The sequence below is a fragment of the Sebastes fasciatus genome, chromosome 8, assembly GCF_043250625.1.
Source record: "Sebastes fasciatus isolate fSebFas1 chromosome 8, fSebFas1.pri, whole genome shotgun sequence".
Classification (NCBI taxonomy): domain Eukaryota; kingdom Metazoa; phylum Chordata; class Actinopteri; order Perciformes; family Sebastidae; genus Sebastes; species Sebastes fasciatus.
The window spans coordinates 19895978-19917364 of NC_133802.1; the positions used below are offsets into that span (position 1 = coordinate 19895978).

Sequence of the window (21387 nt, forward strand, 5' to 3'; positions counted from 1 at the left end):
ATATTTATGCCGCCGTAGTGTCCAGCGTTGCATACTTCACCGGAAATAGTATGCAATTCGCGCACTATTGGTTTCATACTTAGGTGTCGGACATAATTAATAACATTGCAACTGCATTGCAATTGTTAGTTCCAATTGCAACATCAGCGCCCAGCATCAAACTACGGTTCCACCATTTTGAACTGAAAGCGACTACCGGATGCCAGTAAAACGTTGGCCTAAAAAGTGCCGTACAAAAGTAAAACAGAACTATTTCTACTCTATTGTCATTTTCTATCGAAAAGGCCTGTGTTGAACAATAACATATATTATTAGAAAATGCATTTATGCTGCTGATTATCCGTGTGAATGCTGATAGCTGAAATGAATTGCAATTGCTGATAATGCAGAAATGTGAAATGACTTGCCTAAAAATGTTATTGCTTAAAAGCATTGCACTGCACTGCACTGCTGAAAAAACCTAGAAGTTGAAATGTAAAACTGGCAGAGTTGGAAGCTGAAACCTGAAGAAGCCATCCATCCATCCATCCATCCATCCATCTGCAACCGCTTATCCCGTTAGGGGTCGCGGGGGGGCTGGAGCCGATCCCAGCCGACATTGGGCGAAGGCAGGGTACACCCTGGACAGGTCGCCAACCATTCACGCTCACATTCACACCTACGGGCAATTTAGAGTCTACAATTAACCTAACCTGCATGTCTTTGAACTGTGGGAGGAAACCGGAGTACCCGGAGAAAACCCACGCTAACACGGGGAGAACATGCAAACTCACAGAAGGGTCCCAAGCCGGATTCGAACCTGCAACCCTCTAGCTGTGAGGCGCCAGTGCTAACCACTGCACCACCGTGCAGCCTACCTGAAGAAGCTAAGAGCTGAAATACATTGCTCAAAAAGCTGGAAGCTAAACTGTAACTTGTAAAAGTGGTAAACTGTAAAAGTGGTAAATTTGAAGTGAATTTCCTAAATAGGCAGAAAGAAGAAATAGTATTATAATATAATAGTAGCAGTAGTATTAGTAGCAGCAGCAGCAGCATGAGTAGTTGTAGTCATAGCAACAAATTTACCTGTAAAAACCCTGCTTCCTAGTCAAAATCCGTGAGTCCAATAGAAAAAAGTAATATTATCATCAGTGAAAAGAGACTCTGCCAAATGCATTGATGTTGTTTTTATGTGTGTAGTCAAAAATGTGTAAGTCCGTTTGATTTCATAGTTACATGATAGTGACCAACACAAAATTTCCTACAATCTGACCTAAATTTTATGTCTGAAGAGTGGATGTGAGAGCAATTTGTTCAGAAAAGTTACAGAAGATTTTAAAGGTCCTTACACTCTAGCTCTGATGTCACTCACTCTAGCTCTGAACATTCCGTCCAATACACACCCATTATAAACTCAGAAAAAGTCTGAAAACAGCATGAAACCTAAACTGTGATCATTCAAAAACTGTAAAAGATATCAGAAATCTGAATGTAAGTTTAACAGTTCAAATTCTTGTAACCTGTAGCTGAAAGTATGTGGGAGCAGTAGCATTTGAAAGTGGAGTATGTATAAGAGGATTTGAAGATTTTCTCCATTGAGTTACATTGTAAAACATATTTTAAAAAGTATAAATGGTAGAAAAAAGTTGGATGTAGTCACTAATGTCTTTAAAGAGCTGAATATTTTCATAGTTGAACGGTTTCTGTAGCTGAAAGAATGCATAATTAGTTAAGGGACTGTTTGTAACTTCTTACACGTATAAATCAATCCAGGTCGGTGTCCCATATGCGCTCGCGTGTGGCTACGCTGTTCGGACAAGACTCCAACACAAACTACACAGAAGCACCAAAACCGCAAAGTTATATCTAGGGAAGCCTGTCTGTTAAACAGTGTTGGCCGCGGTCGGAGGACGCGGGGGAGATCGTAGCTTTGGTCTCCGGGGCCGGAGTCTCTGCTCCTCTGCCTGCCTGCTTGCCTTCACTCACACACCACGCTCGTTCTCGCTCTTTCGCTCCACTCTCACGTGTATGCGCGCACACTACACACTGCAGAAGAGTTAGTTTAGCTCTGAGAATATCTAGTGAATGTACAGTGGATGTTTGTGCAGAGATAAATGCTGCAGATCCTCCAGACCAACAGAGGTTTCCCGTGTCTTGTGAAGTGACGGGGCTCCGCAGCGAGAAACGTTATCGTCTCCGACCAAAACTCCGGTGTCTCCCGTTTCCTCCGGCCGCGGTCGGGATGCTGAGGCAGGAAAAGCCAACACTAGGATCAGCATTAATTCATGGAGAGATCTTCGTCTGGTCAGCTAACATTACTGCCAAGCAGGTGAAATATAGAGTGATATTGTGATTTTAGCTGACGTGTCACCTCACTGTTTTGAGCAATGCTCGTTCATGTCTATGTAGAGCGAGCACAAGCACAAGCCCGAGCAACAGGACGCTGACTTTCGTTGACTTAACGGCCACAGGTGTCGCTGTTAACAAGCCATTTCTGATTCTTACAAACAGTCCCTTTAAAGTGAAAAAAAGTGTACAGAAGAAACAGAAGAAGAAGAAGAAAGATTTGGATAACATAATGTGAACACAATAAGCGTTTTCTGTCCAAAATGAGTCATTATATCAGAACCAACACGGGAACCTCAGCACTCCACTCTATACAAGCCTAAAACTAGAATTTTGACTCTAGTGAATTTGCTTTGATATGTGAGCATAAAAACAAAACTAAGGCTAACCTGGTCTGACTGGTTGGCCACACCTGCTGCTGCAGGTGTGGCCAACCAGTCAGACCAGGTTCAAAAAATAGCTACCACATACCATCACACACCCACACAGTAGAGACAGAGGACGATGAGTAAAACTGAAACTTAACCTTAATTGTTCCATGTAATTCTATACCATTTATCAGTAGGCCTCAAGAGTATGGAAGGTTACTACACTTTCACAGTAGCTCCTCAACACTGCTGAAATGTAATAAATGTAATGTATTTTACAGAAGATTTTAAAGGTATTCTACACTCTAGCTCTGATGTCACTCACTCTAGCTCTGAACATTTCGTCCAATACACAGCCATATTTGAACTCATAAAAAGTCTGTCAACAGCATGAAACTAAAACTGTGATCATTCAAAAACTGTAAAAGATATGAAAAATCTGAGTGTAAATTTACCAGTTCAAATTCTTGTAACCCGTTTAAAGTTTAAATGGTGTCTGTAGCTGAAAGTATGTGGGAGAAGTAGCATTTCAAAGTGGAGTATGTATAAGAGGATTTGAAGATTTTCTCCATTGAGTTACATTGTAAAACATATTTTAAAAAGTATAAATGGTAGAAAAAAGTTGAATGTATGCACTAATGTCCTTAAAGAGCTGAATGTTTGATAGTTGAGCGGTTTCTGTAGCTGAAAGATTGCAGAATTAGTTGAAGTCCAAAAAACATATGGAAGAAAAAGAAGAAGAAGAAGAAGAAGAAGAAGAAAGATTTGGATAACATACTGTCAACACAATAAGCGTTTTCTGTCCAAAATGAGTCATTATATCAGAACCAACACGGAAACCTCAGCACTCCACTCTATACAAGCCTAAAACTAGAATTTTGACTCTAGTGAATTTGCTTTGATATGTGAGCATAAAAACAAAACTAAGGCTAACCTGGTCTGACTGGTTGGCCACACCTGCTGCTGCAGGTGTGGCCAACCAGTCAGACCAGGTTCAAAAAATAGCTACCACATACCATCACACACCCACACAGTAGAGACAGAGGACGATGAGTAAAACTGAAACTTAACCTTAATTGTTCCATGTAATTCTGTACCATTTATCAGTAGGCCTCAAGAGTATGGAAAGTTACTACACTTTCACAGTAGCTCCTCAACACTGCTGAAATGTAATAAATGTAATGTATTTTACAGAAGATTTTAAAAGGTACTCTACACTCTACACTGTAAAAAAAAAAAAAGCTAGCAGAACTCAAAATTGTAAGGTAACAAACTTCAGCAGAGTTTTAAGTTGGGCAATTAAACATAACATTTTAAGTTTTGCTTTTGAGTTTGCTCAACTTTCAATTCTCATTTCTGTTAACTCAACTCAAGTTGCAGTAACTTATAATTTCATATTGTAACAACTTTGAATCCTTATTTCCGTCAACTCAACTCAAGTTGCAGTAATTTATAATTTCATATTGTAACAACTTTGAATCCTTATTTCTGTTAACTTAACTCTAGTTGCAGTAACTTAAACCTGTACATAGTACCCACTTCATTTCAGTTGAGTTCATTTAGTGGAATAGGTTAGAGTAACTTCAAATTGTGCACTGCAACAGTTAAGGTAAGTCAAATATATAAATTAGGACCAATAACTACCCATCAAATTATAAATAATTACAGATGCAACATCTACCTTCAAAACTTCTTTTTTTAATTAATTAAAACACAGCCTATCCAAACCTTTGGAACAAGGCCAAGTAACTGCTGAGACCCATAACTGTCCCAGTCTTAACACTTAACTAACATGAAGCACTTAACATTGTATACTAGTATGAATCACATCTTGAACACCATAATACAATGAGGTAGCAGTTGTGACCTTAGTAAGATAAAGTTAAAGGGAAAAGTCAGCACTTCGACAGTGAGACTACTAAAAAGAGTACTCATCTACGTAAGGGATAATGTACAGCGAGCCAGTCATTGTTGTAAAAGGAACGTTGAGCGGCATCGCCCTGAAGGGGATTCTTTCACAACAATGACCTGCTAGCTGTACATTATCCCGCTTATTACACGGCTACTTACTTAAGAAATCAATAATTTGACACAAAACGGTCTGTCAGAGTCTGACATCAGAGCTGCGCCCATAGCAATGGTCTGCTATAAAGAAATAACAGACCGCAGAACGCCGTAATTAACCAATCAGAATCGAGTATTCAACAACGCCGTGTAATAAACCGTGATAAAATACAAAACATAAGAAGATTCAGTTACCACAAGAAGTAGCTCATGGGTTGAAATGGAACTCCAAACAGAACAATTGTGATCCAGAACTGTCAATCTAATAAAACTTTAACAATAAAATAACAAGGCAGCCCAATGGTGTGTGTCATCAATTTACACACTATTCAATCTTAACATAAGCCACGTGGTTAACAATATCCAATAAGGTGCAGGATAAATGTAAGAGAGCATTCAGGCACGTCGGAGCGCAAGAGATGGGCAGGTAAGGAGACATAGAAGAGGAGTTCGAGGTAGATACAAGTTTGTGAGTTGCAGAGAGACAGTTATCGTGTTGGCTGGACAGAAGGGGAGGGTTTTAGAGGTCAGAATTTGAGTGAGATTGGGAGAATATGCAAATTAAGTAAGAAAGTTAGACAAGTTAAGGTGACCGATTGAGAGAGGAAAGAAGATGGCGAGAGAAATGGAGAAACGGGAAAAGGGAGAGGAGAGGTGGGGAGATTGAACTTAAAATCAGAGGAGGTAAGAGGAGGATCCATCTCAGGCAACTGAGATTTAAGTCATTCTACAAGGGGCAACAGGAACCTCTGCAATTCAAAACTGTCCCAGACCCAACATTATCAGCTAACTCGGTGGATTCACTGAAGAAGTTTGTTTTTGAGGGATCGGACTCTTGCAGAGAGATCAGTTCCAAGTCCCATGAAAACCTTTTTAATGGTTTCGAATGTGTACCTCAGTTCTTTTGGGTACTGGAGGTTTAAAGCGTAGATCAGCCCAAAGAGGTAAGCAAAAGCCGTTGGCAGGTCAGGGAGATCCTGGAGGACGATGTCTTCTTCTACAACAACAGCAACATTAATGACTGTTGCAGAAGCTGAACTGTCATCATCCTCCAACACAGTGAGGATACCCACGATGAGGCCCTTCGTCTGCTCCTCTTCTGGGTCAGTGGCCTTGTGATGACAGACAAAAAATGACCAACGCATGAATAGTAAATCAAACTGAAAGACATTTGGCATTAAAATACTGTGGCTCAGAATAATTTATAACGCAAATTATTCCAAATACTGTATAAAGCTAATTTCCTACCTTGAATTACTTATATGTTTGACATTTTAACCCTCTGAAACCAGCGGGATCGCCGGCTATCTCGACCGACATTACTGTCTTTGAGAGGTTGTAGCGGCTCAGTTTTAAAGCTAGAGTGAAGATACTGTCTCATATGAAACTAGACAACCTAAGGAATCCAATGGCACCAACCATGTCATGTTAGCGGGAAGGAGGCTAAATAATGCTCCAAATTAGTCTACATTTAGGAGAGGGAAGAAGGGGTCATTTTGACCTCTGACCTCCAGATATGTGAATGTAAATGGGTTCTATGGGTACCCACGAGTCTCCCCTTTACAGACATGCCCACTTTATGATAATCACATGTAGTTTGATGCTGCAACAACTTATGAGACATAAGTGGGCATGGAACAATTTATTTTAATTAATTACATATACTGCTGGCCTGCTGTCCCCCCTAAAGAAAAACGAAAACGGGTCTATGTGGATCTCTTAGGGTTAAACATTTCCATCTCATACCCCGCAACCAAAGATTTAACCCCCATATACATGAAACCAATTGAATCAACTAATAGCAAGCAAAGTACAACTCTTGAAGACACTGTGGGCATTGGGACAGATAAAGAGAACAAGGAGGATACTGGGATGGATAGACTAGAATGGGACAAAATGGCAGAGGCAAAAGTTGAAGTCTGAAGTCTCCTTTATGACTGTTACCTTGTCGTGGTAAGGGAGCTTGTGCACCCCATTGACCCCTTAGAGCTATGCCGGTGGGAGGCAACTCCTGGCAGGTTTTACCAAACCGGACAGGTCTAGGGCGAGGGGTCAGACAAAATACAGTCAAAACTGCCTCTTGACCATGGAGCTTTTAGAAAAGTGGTCTACGACCACTGCGGATAACTTGTGGAAACGGCAGCTTGGGCTAATCACCCACCCTGCTGTTAAATAAATGATTACAGAAACTGAAACTATGGATACTTACCTCGAAAGTGACCTAAGCCTAACTGACGACCCTCAAATGGGACCCATGAACCCCTTGGGGCAAACTCAAAAGAGACCTCAAGGGGGGAAAAGTCTGCTGAAGCTTAAGTCAAGAACGAGAATTGGATGCTGGAATGTTAGAACATTATACCAGACAGGAAAACTGGCACAACTGGCCAAGGAAATGCAACGGTACAACATAAGCATTATCGGGGTGTGTGAAAGCCGATGGAACACCTTTGGAGAGGTAAGAACTGCCACTGGAGAGACCTTCCTCTACTCTGGCAACCCAAAGGAAGAAGACCCCCACACATATGGAGTAGGACTACTCCTATCAAAAGACGCAGCTAAAAGTCTCATAGAACGGGAACCAATATCAGAACGGATCATCACAGCCAGGTTCGCATCCAAAGGACGCAATATCACATGCATTCAGTGCTACGCTCCAACCAACACTGCTGTGTTTGAAGTGAAAGAAACTTTTTACCAACAACTACAGGCAGTTTTCCAAAAGGCTCCCAAGAGAGACATTAAGATTGTGATGGGAGACATGAATGCCAAGATTGGAACGGATAACAACGACTGGAAGGGAACAATGGGGACAGAAGGTCTGGGGCAGATGAACGAGAACGGGCTTCTCTTTGCAAGCCTTTGTGCCCTCAATGAGTTGGTGATTGGAGGCAGTCTTTTCCCACACAAACAAACCCATAAAGCTACATGGATATCTCCGGACCACCGCACAGAGAACCAGATCGACCACATTGCAATAGACAGGAAATGGAGGAGAGTTCTCCTCGATGTCAGAGTCAAGAGGGGCGCCAATATAGACTCAGATCACCATCTTCTCGTGGGAGAACTCCGGATGAAGTTGGCAGTAAAACAGAAAGCTGGAAACAGGGTACAGAGAAGATTTGAGACAAGAAAACTAAAAGACATCAAGGCACGGCAAGAATGGGGAATTCTACTCCGAAACCGGTTCCAAACCCTAGCAGAGGGAGAAAACATAAATGACAACTGGGAAAGATGCAAGAAGGCTATCACTGACACATGTGAAACTGTCCTGGGGTACCGAGACCCCAAAAGAAAAGACTGGATTACTGATCCAACATGGAGGGAGATTGAAGCTAGGCGAGACAGCAAACTGAAACTCAACAGAGAGACAGACCGCAATAAGAAGGAAGGCCTCCGACAAGACTACCAACAAAAGAACATAATCGTCAGAAAGAGCTGCAAGAGGGACAAAAAAGCACAAGCGGAGGAGCTTGCCAACAAAGCAGAGGCAGCAGCCAGGCAGAACAACGCAAGGGAATTGTACAAAATTACCCGACAGTTAGCTGGTAAGAACAAGAGCTTTAGCCGGCCTATCAGAGACAAACAGGAAAACCTTCTCACTAAAGACTCCCAACAACTAGAGCGCTGGAAGGAACACTTTGAGGAAGTCCTCAATAGACCTCCTCCAGACACCCCCCCAGACATTGAAGAAGCGAGACGAGACCTAAACATCAACTGTGAAAGGATATCAAAGGAAGAAATCAAAAGAGCCATCAAAAAACTGAAGCTCGGCAGAGCACCAGGAAAGGACAACATCCCCCCTGATGCACTGAAAGCAGACATCAGTGCCACCGCTGACATCCTCCACGGGCTTCTAAATGAGATCTGGGTAAAAGAGGAGGTACCCAATGACTGGAAACAAGGGCTAATTGTCACAATTCCCAAGAAAGGCAACCTCAGTGAATGCAAGAACTGGAGAGGCATCATGCTTCTCTCAGTCCCCAGCAAAATCCTCTGCCGAATCATCTTGGATAGAATGCAAGAACCACTGGACAAGATATTCAGGAAGGAACAAGCAGGTTTCCGGAAGAACAACTCCTGTACAGATCACATTGCATCACTCAGAATAATTGTCGAGCAGTGCATCGAATGGCAGTCATCACTGTTCATCAACTTTGTTGACTTTGAAAAAGCCTTCGACAGCCTAGACAGAAACATCCTGTGGAAGCTGCTCCGACATTACGGAATACCCATAAAACTGGTCAATCTCATTAAATGTATGTACAATGGATTCACGGGCCAAGTCATTTCAAATGGAAAGCTATCAGACACCCTCCAAATAAAAACAGGAGTACGACAAGGCTGTCTTCTGTCTCCCCTGCTCTTTCTTGTTGCCATCGATTGGACTATGAAAAAGTCAGTGGATGGCCAAAGGACGGGGTTACAGTGGACTCCCTTCACACAATTGGAAGACCTCGATTTTGCAGATGACTTGGCACTGATCTCAGGAACACACACACAAATGCAACAGAAGACAAACAAATTACATGAACACAGCAAACAGCTAGGCCTCATGATCAACGTTGGAAAGACCAAGGTCATGAGGATCAACACTAAATCCCACCAGGGAATAAATATCAAGGAGCAACCCCTAGAAAATGTGGCAGAGTTTGTCTACCTGGGAAGCAACATCAGCACAGACGGAGGAGCAGATAAGGATGTGGAGCTACGCATCAGCAAAGCAAGACATGCCTTCAGAACACTCCGACCTGTATGGCTCTCTTCCCAGCTCTCCAAAAACACAAAAATCCGAATTTTCAACTCAAATGTAAAATCTGTCCTTCTCTATGGCTGTGAAACCTGGAAAACCACAAACACAATCACCAACAAACTTCAAGTGTTCATCAACAACTGCCTCCGATACATACTGAGGATATGGTGGCCCAGAAAAATTACAAATACAGACCTGTGGAAACAAACAAACCAGGAGCAAATCAACAAAGAAATCAAAAGGAGAAAGTGGAGATGGATCGGGCATACACTCAGAAAACAAGAAACAAACATAACAAGACAATCTCTGGACTACAACCCACAAGGAAAGAGGAAGCCAGGGAGACCAAAAAACAACTGGAGACGGTCTGTGCTTGACGAGTTAAACAAGATCGGGACCTCCTGGCAAGAAGCAAAGACCACTGCACAGAAGAGAGTGAGGTGGAGATCCATGGTGGACGCCCTATGCTCCCAAGGGGGCCAAGAGGACTAAGAAGAAGAAAGATTGAAGTCAAAGAGAGTCTATTTTTAATAACAGAATAATAATAAATATTTACATTTTCTACTAATAACCACTCACCAGACAGTTCTTGAACAGCTTCTCATGACTGTCACGGAGATACAAGGGGAGGCCCTTCAAGGCTGCAGTCTGTCGATGTGCTGTGATGTCAGATGTCTGAAACACAAAGGGTTGGGAGAAAAATTACACCAAGATGTAACAAACATGAAGAAAGCTGAGAACAAACATGGAAACATGCTTCCCAGTTTGTGTTAAAGCTGCATTTATTTATTTTTGCCCACTTAGATGCAGAACTCAACAGACTGAAACAATCACACACTTGATATATTATGGCCTTATAAGGTTGATTATGTGGCAAACAGCTGTCCTCTTCCACATCCAGCAAATACCTGTTGAATGAAAGTCTTAAGATTTACTCCTTTTAACTCCTGATATAAATAGCTGGCTTTTTAGCTGTTAGATGTTCCACTTTCTTCACCACCTTGTCGCTATCTTTGTCTGTCCCTTAGGTAGTGTACAGTGGGGTTATTCTGATGGTTTGTCACTATGAGCAACACCTCAAATTTGACCCAATGTTTATTTAAAAATATTGATTAGTGCAGCTTTATAAAAAAAAAAAAAAAATTCCCTTTTATACATTTATTTCCATAATGTCCAGAATAATGAGATTATTAAGTCTAAAAATTCACCTCTTCATCCAGTCTGTTAAGGAGTTGATCCATCTCAGGCGGGAAAGCTGTCCGCCTAGCCCGATAGAGTTTAAGGAGCCTAGGAGTGTGCTGATTAATGGCTGCTCCGAAGTTGTCTATTAGGTCCTTGTTGGTGAGCCGAAGAAACTCTTCCCTGATCTGTTGAACAACAACAGAACAGCAAACGTAAATGTCCAATACAAAGTCAATACAATTTCAACACCATCCTCATGTTAAAATACGTATTTTATTAACCCTCATCCTTGGGACCCCAAGAAAAATCTGCTGTAAGAAACAACCATCATAGCACCATGTTAACTTATGCCATCTCAAAACATTATTAGTGTAATTAATGTCATCTGAAGGATGACATTAATTACACTAATAATAAATTAGTTAAATTAGGACCCATGGCAAACATTTGATTTATCTATTATATTTGACCTATTTTAACTGCATAGGCTGCAATTGGGTGCTTTTGGTGGGACCCCCAGGACCCCAATACATTGGTATTTTTAAAAATCACTAATTAAAACAGAAAACAATGATATGAAGTCATAAGGAACAAATTGATTGACAAAGTGATGAAAAAAATTAAATGATAGAACAAAGCATGTGAGATATGACAAAAAGTATACCTCTGGGGTCTGGCGGTACCCCAGTTGGTAGGATGAGGGTTAACGGAAGTAAACAACTTCAGATTCTTATTTTGCAAAGACTAAATCTGAAACACAACATAATATATTATTGGCTCAGCTGCTTACCTCTGCCTCGTAAAACAGAGCAGGCCACCGCTCCTGAACCTCTGACACCATAGGCACTAGCTCCACAATCTCCTTGCGCCTCAGGGAGAATGTCACCTCCATCTCTTGCTTCATGAGTGCAACATTCTTATTCCTCTTCTTTAACTCCTCAACCAGAGCAAGTCTTTCCTCCTCCAGCGAGTCATCAGTATGGGTATCTGGGTGGTCAGGAACATAGTTAATCTCCCCTCGCTTTGCTCTCTTCAAAGAAGGACCTGCACCATCATCTTCACCGCTTCTTCTCCGGTTAATGCTGACCTCAATGCAGCCTGCGTTACGTAGCTTAGACCTGTAATTACCAAGTTTGTATTTTATGCTCATTTTCCATCCATCATACCCCGTTACACTGCCCGGTTCTTGAAGACAGGGGTGCCTACTGACGAGAGCAGAAGCAACAGACTCAATCTATGAAGAGTAATCAGTATACTCACCATTCTGCGTCCCTTCAATGCAGCAGGCACATTTTTGGGGTCACCAGTATCTTCCCTCCCACTGTGTATGCAGTCAATGGATGATGGTTGTTGAGAGCCTCAGGATCGAAAATCTCAGTGTCTGCATAGATGTTCTCCACAAGCTTGAAAGACCTAAAATGCAAAAGGACATCATCCAAAGAAGGTGTTTTGATGTCAGTTACTTTCTCCACATGTAACACTGGCTTGAAAAGACTTTGGTTATCAAATTGGCATGCCATCATCTGCTGGTGTTTTGTGGACAGCATGAGAAGCACATTTTTTGCTCAGTCTTATTGAAAAAAGTGTGTTTTGACTCAAACCTCATTGTCCATAATTCCACCAATGGACCAAAGCAGCAAAATCCGGAAAAGTTTCTGTGACTGCATTCATTTCAATCTGAAAGACAAAGGTGACAATTTGCTGGAAATTAGCAAAGCAGGCAGTGGTAGAATAATTAATGATGTGGTTAATGTCGCTCAAACAGGTTCTTAATAAGTTTTAAACATATCAATTTAATGTAATTGTAAACAGTAGACTGCTCTCTGGAATTGACAGTATTTTGACAAATGTAATACAATATTCTGTCCCATTCATTTGGAGTTATGAAGTTATAATTTTTAGAATAGCTTATGCGAAGAGTCTGCACAGGGCTCCACTCTCCACTCTGACCTCACAAGCAAACATGGAGGTGCAGAGCCGAAATGGCGGTGGCTATCCGGGCTAACGGTGCTAACAGAGCTAATAGAGCTAATATAGCTAATGGAGCTAACAGAGCTAATTGCGGGGCACACCGTAAAAACAAGGCCGACGGACGCTCACCGACGGCCCCAAACTGTCCGTCGGTCGACCATCGGCCCGTTTGTGTCAGTGCATCTGAGGCAATAGTGCTGAGAGAGCTAATAGTGTTAACCGGAGGGGGACGGAAGACGGACGGACGGACGGACTTGACTGTGGCCGCTACGGGCGACGGTCATTTGTCCTTGAGGAGGTCTAAACTCTCCTAGTGACCTCCTAGTTAAGACACGAAGCATTCAGCTAACTAACGTATACTTTAGTTGAAACAGCAACACTAACGTTACTCACCAACACCGGCTAGAAGTCACCACAATGTCCCGTTAGCATTAACAGCTTAACGGTTAGCGCAGTTTAGCCGTTGACATGTGGAAGCAGCTAACTACCCCTCTAGCTGTAATACTGTACCGACACGTTACCGTAACGTTACAACACATTAATACCATTCAGACTAACCAGTCCTAACATCGTCCTCCCTGTTTGAAAGCTTCTGGTCCATACAAGCCTCGCTAGCATCAGCTAGTTGCTAGCTGTCCTTAACTAAGCTAACGTTACTAGTGTTTACGTTAACTGTTGTCATGGTAATATCTACCGTATCTGTTAATGTATCACACCATATAACTCTGAATACAAATATGACACAATTTCAACTATATCAAACGAAAAATAAGTTAATCTTACCTGTGTGGAGTCAGCCTGGAGCTCCGGTGCAGACAGACAGACTGGAGGGCGGAGTACTTCAAACTTCAACTCTGAAAGTTGTCTTTCCCTCCATTCACAACAAAGACACGAGAGTTATCTGAACTTTCGCCCCTTGTGTTGACTCGCAACCTACAGTCTGTGTTCACAACTGAAAGATAGAAGTATTATGAACTCATTTAATGGATTTGACGCCAACTTAATGTCTGATTTGCTGGACTGACTTATATGTTTGACTCAAATGTTAATAACGTATATTTCAAAGTCTTAACAACTTGAAACGCTTTTTTATGCCAACAAATACGAGTTAGGGTTTTTACACTCTAGCTCTGATGTCACTCACTCTAGCTCTGAACATTTCGTCCAATACACAGCCATATTGAACTCAGAAAAAGTCTGTCAACAGCATGAAACTAAAACTGTGATCATTCAAAAACTGTAAAAGATATGAAAAATCTGAGTGTAAATTTACCAGTTCAAATTCGTGTAACCCGTTTAAAGTTTAAATGGTGTCTGTAGCTGAAAGAATGTGGGAGCAGTAGCATTTCAAAGTGGAGTATGTATAAGAGGATTTGAAGATTTTCTCCATTGAGATTAATGGTAGAAAAAAGTTGAATGTAAGCACTAATGTCCTTAAAGAGCTGAATGTTTGATAGTTGAGCGGTTTCTGTAGCTGAAAGATTGCAGAATTAGTTGAAGTCCAAAAAACATATGGAAGAAAAAGAAGAAGAAGAAAGATTTGGATAACATACTGTGAACACAATAAGCGCTTTCTGTCCAAAATGAGTCATTATATCAGAACCAACACGGAAACCTCAGCACTCCACTCTATACAAGCCTAAAACTAGAATTTTGACTCTAGTGAATTTGCTTTGATATGTGAGCATAACAACAAAACTAAGGCTAACCTGGTCTGACTGGTTGGCCACACCTGCAGCAGCAGGTGTGGCCAACCAGTCAGACCAGGGTCAAAAAATAGCTACAACATACCATCACACACCCACACAGTAGAGACAGAGGAAGATGAGTAAAACTGAAACTTAACCTTAATTGTTTCATGTAATTCTGTACCATTTATCAGTAGGCCTCAAGAGTATGGAAGGTTACTACACTTTCACAGTAGCTCCTCAACCCTGCTGAAATGTAATAAATGTAATGTATTTTAAAGAAGATTTTAAAGGTACTCTACACTCTAGCTCTGATGTCACTCACTCTAGCTCTGAACATTTCGTCCAATACACAGCCATATTAAACTCAGAAAAAGTCTGTCAACAGCATGAAACTAAAACTGTGATCATTCAAAAACTGTAAAAGATATGAAAAATCTGAGTGTAAATTTACCAGTTCAAATTCTTGTAACCCGTTTAAAGTTTAAATGGTGTCTGTAGCTGAAAGTATGTGGGAGAAGTAGCATTTCAAAGTGGAGTATGTATAAGAGGATTTGAAGATTTTCTCCATTGAGTTACATTGTAAAACATATTTTAAAAAGTATAAATGGTAGAAAAAAGTTGAATGTAGGCACTAATGTCCTTAAAGAGCTGAATGTTTTGATAGTTGAGCGGTTTCTGTAGCTGAAAGATTGCAGAATTAGTTGAAGTCCAAAAAACATATGGAAGAAAAAGAAGAAGAAGAAGAAGAAGAAGAAGAAAGATTTGGATAACATACTGTCAACACAATAAGCGTTTTCTGTCCAAAATGAGTCATTATATCAGAACCAACACGGAAACCTCAGCACTCCACTCTATACAAGCCTAAAACTAGAATTTTGACTCTAGTGAATTTGCTTTGATATGTGAGCATAAAAACAAAACTAAGGCTAACCTGGTCTGACTGGTTGGCCACACCTGCTGCTGCAGGTGTGGCCAACCAGTCAGACCAGGTTAAAAAAATAGCTACCACATACCATCACACACCCACACAGTAGAGACAGAGGACGATGAGTAAAACTGAAACTTAACCTTAATTGTTCCATGTAATTCTATACCATTTATCAGTAGGCCTCAAGAGTATGGAAGGTTACTACACTTTCACAGTAGCTCCTCAACACTGCTGAAATGTAATAAATGTAATGTATTTTACAGAAGATTTTAAAGGTATTCTACACTCTAGCTCTGATGTCACTCACTCTAGCTCTGAACATTTCGTCCAATACACAGCCATATTTGAACTCATAAAAAGTCTGTCAACAGCATGAAACTAAAACTGTGATCATTCAAAAACTGTAAAAGATATGAAAAATCTGAGTGTAAATTTACCAGTTCAAATTCTTGTAACCCGTTTAAAGTTTAAATGGTGTCTGTAGCTGAAAGTATGTGGGAGAAGTAGCATTTCAAAGTGGAGTATGTATAAGAGGATTTGAAGATTTTCTCCATTGAGTTACATTGTAAAACATATTTTAAAAAGTATAAATGGTAGAAAAAAGTTGAATGTAGGCACTAATGTCCTTAAAGAGCTGAATGTTTTGATAGTTGAACGGTTTCTGTAGCTGAGAGATTGCAGAATTAGTTGAAGTCCAAAAAACATATGGAAGAAAAAGAAGAAGAAGAAGAAGAAGAAGAAGAAGAAGAAGAAGAAGAAGAAAGATTTGGATAACATACTGTCAACACAATAAGCGTTTTCTGTCCAAAATGAGTCATTATATCAGAACCAACACGGGAACCTCAGCACTCCACTCTATACAAGCCTAAAACTAGAATTTTGACTCTAGTGAATTTGCTTTGATATGTGAGCATAAAAACAAAACTAAGGCTAACCTGGTCTGACTGGTTGGCCACACCTGCTGCTGCAGGTGTGGCCAACCAGTCAGACCAGGTTCAAAAAATAGCTACAACATACCATCACACACCCACACAGTAGAGACAGAGGACGATGTGTAAAACTGAAACTTAATCTTAATTATTTCATGTAATTCTGTACCATTTATCAGTAGACCTCAAGAGTACGGAAGGTTACTACACTTTCACAGTAGCTCCTCAACACTGCTGAAATGTAATAAATGTAATGTATTTTAAAAAAGATTTGAAAGGTCCTCTACACTCTAGCTCTGATGTCACTCACTCTAGCTCTGAACATTTCGTCCAATACACAGCCATATTGAACTCATAAAAAGTCTGTCAACAGCATGAAACTAAAACTGTGATCATTCAAAAACTGTAAAAGATATGAAAAATCTGATTGTAAATTTACCAGTTAAAATTCTTGCAACCCGTTTAAAGTTTAAATGGTGTCTGTAGCTGAAAGAATGTGGGAGCAGTAGCATTTCAAAGTGGAGTATGTATAAGAGGATTTGAAGATTTTCTCCATTGAGATTAATGGTAGAAAAAAGTTGAATGTAAGCACTAATGTCCTTAAAGAGCTGAATGTTTGATAGTTGATCAATTTCTGTAGCTGAAAGATTGCAGAATTAGTTGAAGTCCAAAAAACATATGGAAGAAAAAGAAGAAGAAGAAGAAGAAGAAGAAGAAGAAAGATTTGGATAACATAATGTGAACACAATAAGCGCTTTCTGTCCAAAATGAGTCATTATATCAGAACCAACACGGAAACCTCAGCACTCCGCTCTATATGCCAGCCTAAAACTAGAATTTTGACTCTAGTGAATTTGCTTTGATATCCCTTGTGTGGTGTTCATGTTTTTGTTACTCAGCCAATGTCCGCCGATCTGTTGGACCCACCCCATTATTGGGTTTTTAAATCAATACAGCCATAACAATTTATGTAAAAATACTAAACAGATGTTTACTTTATCCCAATTACAAGCAATATAGACAGCATATGGTTAATATTTGCCATTAACTTCTGTAGGATATTATTTAGGAACAAAAGTGCTATTTGTTTTTTTGTGATAAAATGTAATAAAAAATAAAAATCAATTATAATGAAGATATGGGTGGAAAAAAACATTTATCTTGAACAAATATAAATGAAACAATGTTTTTATTGATGTTTATTTCTTTGAACTTAATTAGAAATTCATGTCAGTCTACACAACACGAACCCCATTGAACACATAGCCTATACCAGCTTATACAACACATGAGGGGCAGAGTTTTACTGTGTGTGTGTGTTGCATCTTTTGACATCCATATTTCTCCACTTGCTGGCTGCTGAGGGGCTCGTTTTTGAGCTGCCTGATGGTCAGTCTCATCCTCTTCTTCATACTCATTGTCAGACTCTGAATTGACAGAAATGTGATCCTCATATTTTGAAAACTCTTCCTCTTCATCTTCATCTTCCAAAAGTTCTCTCTTCTAAAATTAATTCTAAAGCCCTCTGAGCAGAGTCTTTTTGCCATCTTGATCGATTGCGATAAGGAGCCAGACAGCCAATTTGCAGCTGGGATATAGTGTGAGAAAATATAGACTAGTTCCCACAAGACAGAGGGTAAAATGTGCGAGAATGTGGGAGCAGACAGGTGTCGGTGCTTGAAATGTAACACCCTCATGCGGGAACAGCAAGAGCAGAAAGACAAAACTCACACACATATAGAAACAAACACACACACACACACACTTACAACAGGCCCAGGTCAGAGGATGACAGAGTGTAGATACTGTACACAGCACCTACAATTTAAACACATTTATTTGTGAGGACCCGAACATCACATATGTAATATAATTGTGTAGGGGGGTGTACAGTGTGCAGTCATTGAAAAATGTGTTCTTTTATATGTTCTTCATAGAAAATGAGACAAGGCCAATGAGTCTGAGGTTGAAAAAATAATGAATCACATCATTTTTCTTTTAGTAAACATTGAAAACGGGTCCCACAGACCCCAAACACCACACAAGGGATATGTGAGCATAAAAACAAAACAAAACTTTACCTGCTGCTGCAGGTGTGGCCAACCAGTCAGACAAGGGTCAAAAAATAGCTACCACATACCATCACACACCCACACAGTAGAGACAGAGGACGATGAGTAAAACTGAAACTTAACCTTAATTGTTTCATGTAATTCTGTACCATTTATCAGTAGGCCTCAAGAGTATGGAAGGTTACTACACTTTCACAGTAGCTCCTCAACACTGCTGAAATGTAATAAATGTAATGTATTTTACAGAAGATTTTAAAGGTACTCTACACTCTAGCTCTGATGTCACTCACTCTAGCTCTGAACATTTCGTCCAATACACAGCCATATTAAACTCAGAAAAAAAGTCTGTCAACAGCATGAAACTAAAACTGTGATCATTCAAAAACTGTAAAAGATATGAAAAATCTTAGTGTAAATTTACCAGTTCAAATTCTTGTAACCCGTTTAAAGTTTAAATGGTGTCTGTAGCTGAAAGTATGTGGGAGCAGTAGCATTTCAAAGTGGAGTATGTATAAGAGGATTTGAAGATTTTCTCCATTGAGTTACATTGTAAAAAATATTTTTAAAAGTATAAATGGTAGAAAAAAGTTGAATATAGTCACTAATGTCTTTAAAGAGCTGAATATTTTGATAGTTGAGCGGTTTCTGTAGCTGAAAGAATGCATATTTAGTTAAAGGGACTGTTTGTAACTTCTTACACGTATAAATCAATCCAGGTCGGTGTCCCATGTGCGCTCGCGTGTGGCTATGCTGTTCGGCCAAGACTCCAACACAAACTACACGGAAGCACCAAAACCGCAAAGTTATATCTAGGGAAGCCTGTCTGTTAAACAGTGTTGGCCGCGGTCAGAGGACGCGGGGGAGATCGTAGCTTTGGTCTCCGGGGCCGGAGTCTCTGCTGTACTCTGCTCCTCTGCCTGCCTGCTTGCCTTCACTCACACACCACGCTCGTTCTCGCTCTTTCGCTCCACTCTCACGTGCATGCGCGCACACTACACACTGCAGAAGAGTTAGTTTAGCTCTGAGAATATCTAGTGAATGTACAGTGGATGTTTGTACAGAGATAAATGCTGCAGCTCCTCCAGACCAACAGAGGTTTCCCGTGTCTTGTGAAGTGACGGGGCTCCGCAGCGAGAAACGTTATCGTCTCCGACCAAAACCCCGGTGTCTCCCCTGTTTCCTCCGGCCGCGGTCGGGATGCTGAGGCAGGAAAAGCCAACACTAGGATCAGCATTAATTCATGGAGAGATCTTCGTCTGGTCAGCTAACATTACTGCCAAGCAGGTGAACTATAGAGTGATATTGTGATTTTAGCTGACGTGTGTCACCTCACTGTTTTGAGCGATGCTCGTTCATGTCTATGTAGAGCAAGCACAAGCATGAGCCCGAGCAACAGGACGCTGACTTTCGTTGACTTAACGGCTACAGGTGTCGCTGTTAACAAGCCATTTCTGATTCTTACAAACAGTCCCTTTAAAGTGAAAAAAGTGTACAGAAGAAACAGAAGAAGAAGAAGAAAGATTTGGATAACATAATGTGAACACAATAAGCGTTTTCTGTCCAAAATGAGTCATTATATCAGAACCAACACGGAAACCTCAGCACTCCACTCTATACAAGCCTAAAACTAGAATTTTGACTCTAGTGAATTTGCTTTGATATGTGAGCATAAAAACAAAACTAAGGCTAACCTGGTCTGACTGGTTGGCCACACCTGCTGCTGCAGGTGTGGCCAACCAGTCAGACCAGGTTCAAAAAATAGCTACCACATACCATCACACACCCACACAGTAGAGACAGAGGAAGATGAGTAAAACTGAAACTTAACCTTAATTGTTCCATGTAATTCTGTACCATTTATCAGTAGGCCTCAAGAGTATGGAAAGTTACTACACTTTCACAGTAGCTCCTCAACACTGCTGAAATGTAATAAATGTAATGTATTTTACAGAAGATTTTAAAAGGTACTCTACACTCTACACTGTAAAAAAAAAAAAGCTAGCAGAACTCAAAATTGTAAGGTAACAAACTTCAGCAGAGTTTTAAGTTGGGCAATTAAACATAACATTTTAAGTTTTGCTTTTGAGTTTGCTCAACTTTCAATTCTCATTTCTGTTAACTCAACTCAAGTTGCAGTAACTTATAATTTCATATTGTAACAACTTTGAATCCTTATTTCCGTCAACTCAACTCAAGTTGCAGTAATTTATAATTTCATATTGTAACAACTTTGAATCCTTACTTCTGTTAACTTAACTCTAGTTGCAGTAACTTAAACCTGTACATAGTACCCACTTCATTTCAGTTGAGTTCATTTAGTGGAATAGGTTAGAGTAACTTCAAATTGTGCACTGCAACAGTTAAGGTAAGTCAAATATATAAATTAGGACCAATAACTACCCATCAAATTATAAATAATTACAGATGCAACATCTACCTTCAAAACTTCTTTTTTTAATTAATTAAAACACAGCCTATCCAAACCTTTGGAACAAGGCCAAGTAACTGCTGAGACCCATAACTGTCCCAGTCTTAGCACTTAACTAACATGAAGCACTTAACATTGTATACTAGTATGAATCACATCTTGAACACCATAATACAATGAGGTAGCAGTTGTGACCTTAGTAAGATAAAGTTAAAGGGAAAAGTCAGCACTTCGACAGTGAGACTACTAAAAAGAGTACTCATCTACGTAAGGGATAATGTACAGCGAGCCGGTCATTGTTGTAAAAGGAACGTTGAGCGGCATCGCCCTGAAGGGGATTCTTTCACAACAATGACCTGCTAGCTGTACATTATCCCGCTTATTACACGGTTACTTACTGAAGAAATCAATAATTTGACACAAAACGGTCTGTCAGAGTCTGACATCAGAGCTGCGCCCATAGCAACGGTCTGCTATAAAGAAATAACAGACCGCAGAACGCCGTAATTAACCAATCAGAATCGAGTATTCAACAACGCCGTGTAATAAACCATGATAAAATACAAAACATAAGAAGATTCAGTTACCACAAGAAGTAGCTCATGGGTTGAAATGGAACTCCAAACAGAACAACTGTGATCCAGAACTGTCAATCTAATAAAACTTTAACAATAAAATA

General features: G+C 40.3%; 1 protein-coding gene and 1 long non-coding RNA gene across 2 annotated transcripts; both read right to left on the bottom strand.

Annotated features, from left to right (window-relative positions):
- Positions 1-4666: 4666 nt before the first annotated feature.
- LOC141772779 (uncharacterized) lies at positions 4667-11797 on the bottom strand. The gene is made up of 4 exons (XM_074644181.1): positions 11480-11797; positions 10716-10874; positions 10087-10182; positions 4667-5869 (listed from the first exon to the last, which is right to left on the bottom strand). Exons 1-4 carry the CDS (start codon positions 11591-11593, stop codon positions 5558-5560), a joined length of 681 nt encoding a protein of 226 aa, XP_074500282.1. The 5' UTR covers positions 11594-11797; the 3' UTR covers positions 4667-5557.
- A 21-nt stretch (positions 11798-11818) lies between these two features.
- Positions 11819-13764, bottom strand: LOC141772782 (uncharacterized). Its single transcript, XR_012594955.1, has 3 exons — positions 13444-13764; positions 12291-12366; positions 11819-12102 (listed from the first exon to the last, which is right to left on the bottom strand). It is a non-coding gene; the product is annotated as an uncharacterized LOC141772782 (long non-coding RNA).
- Between the last annotated feature and the right edge of the window lie 7623 nt (positions 13765-21387).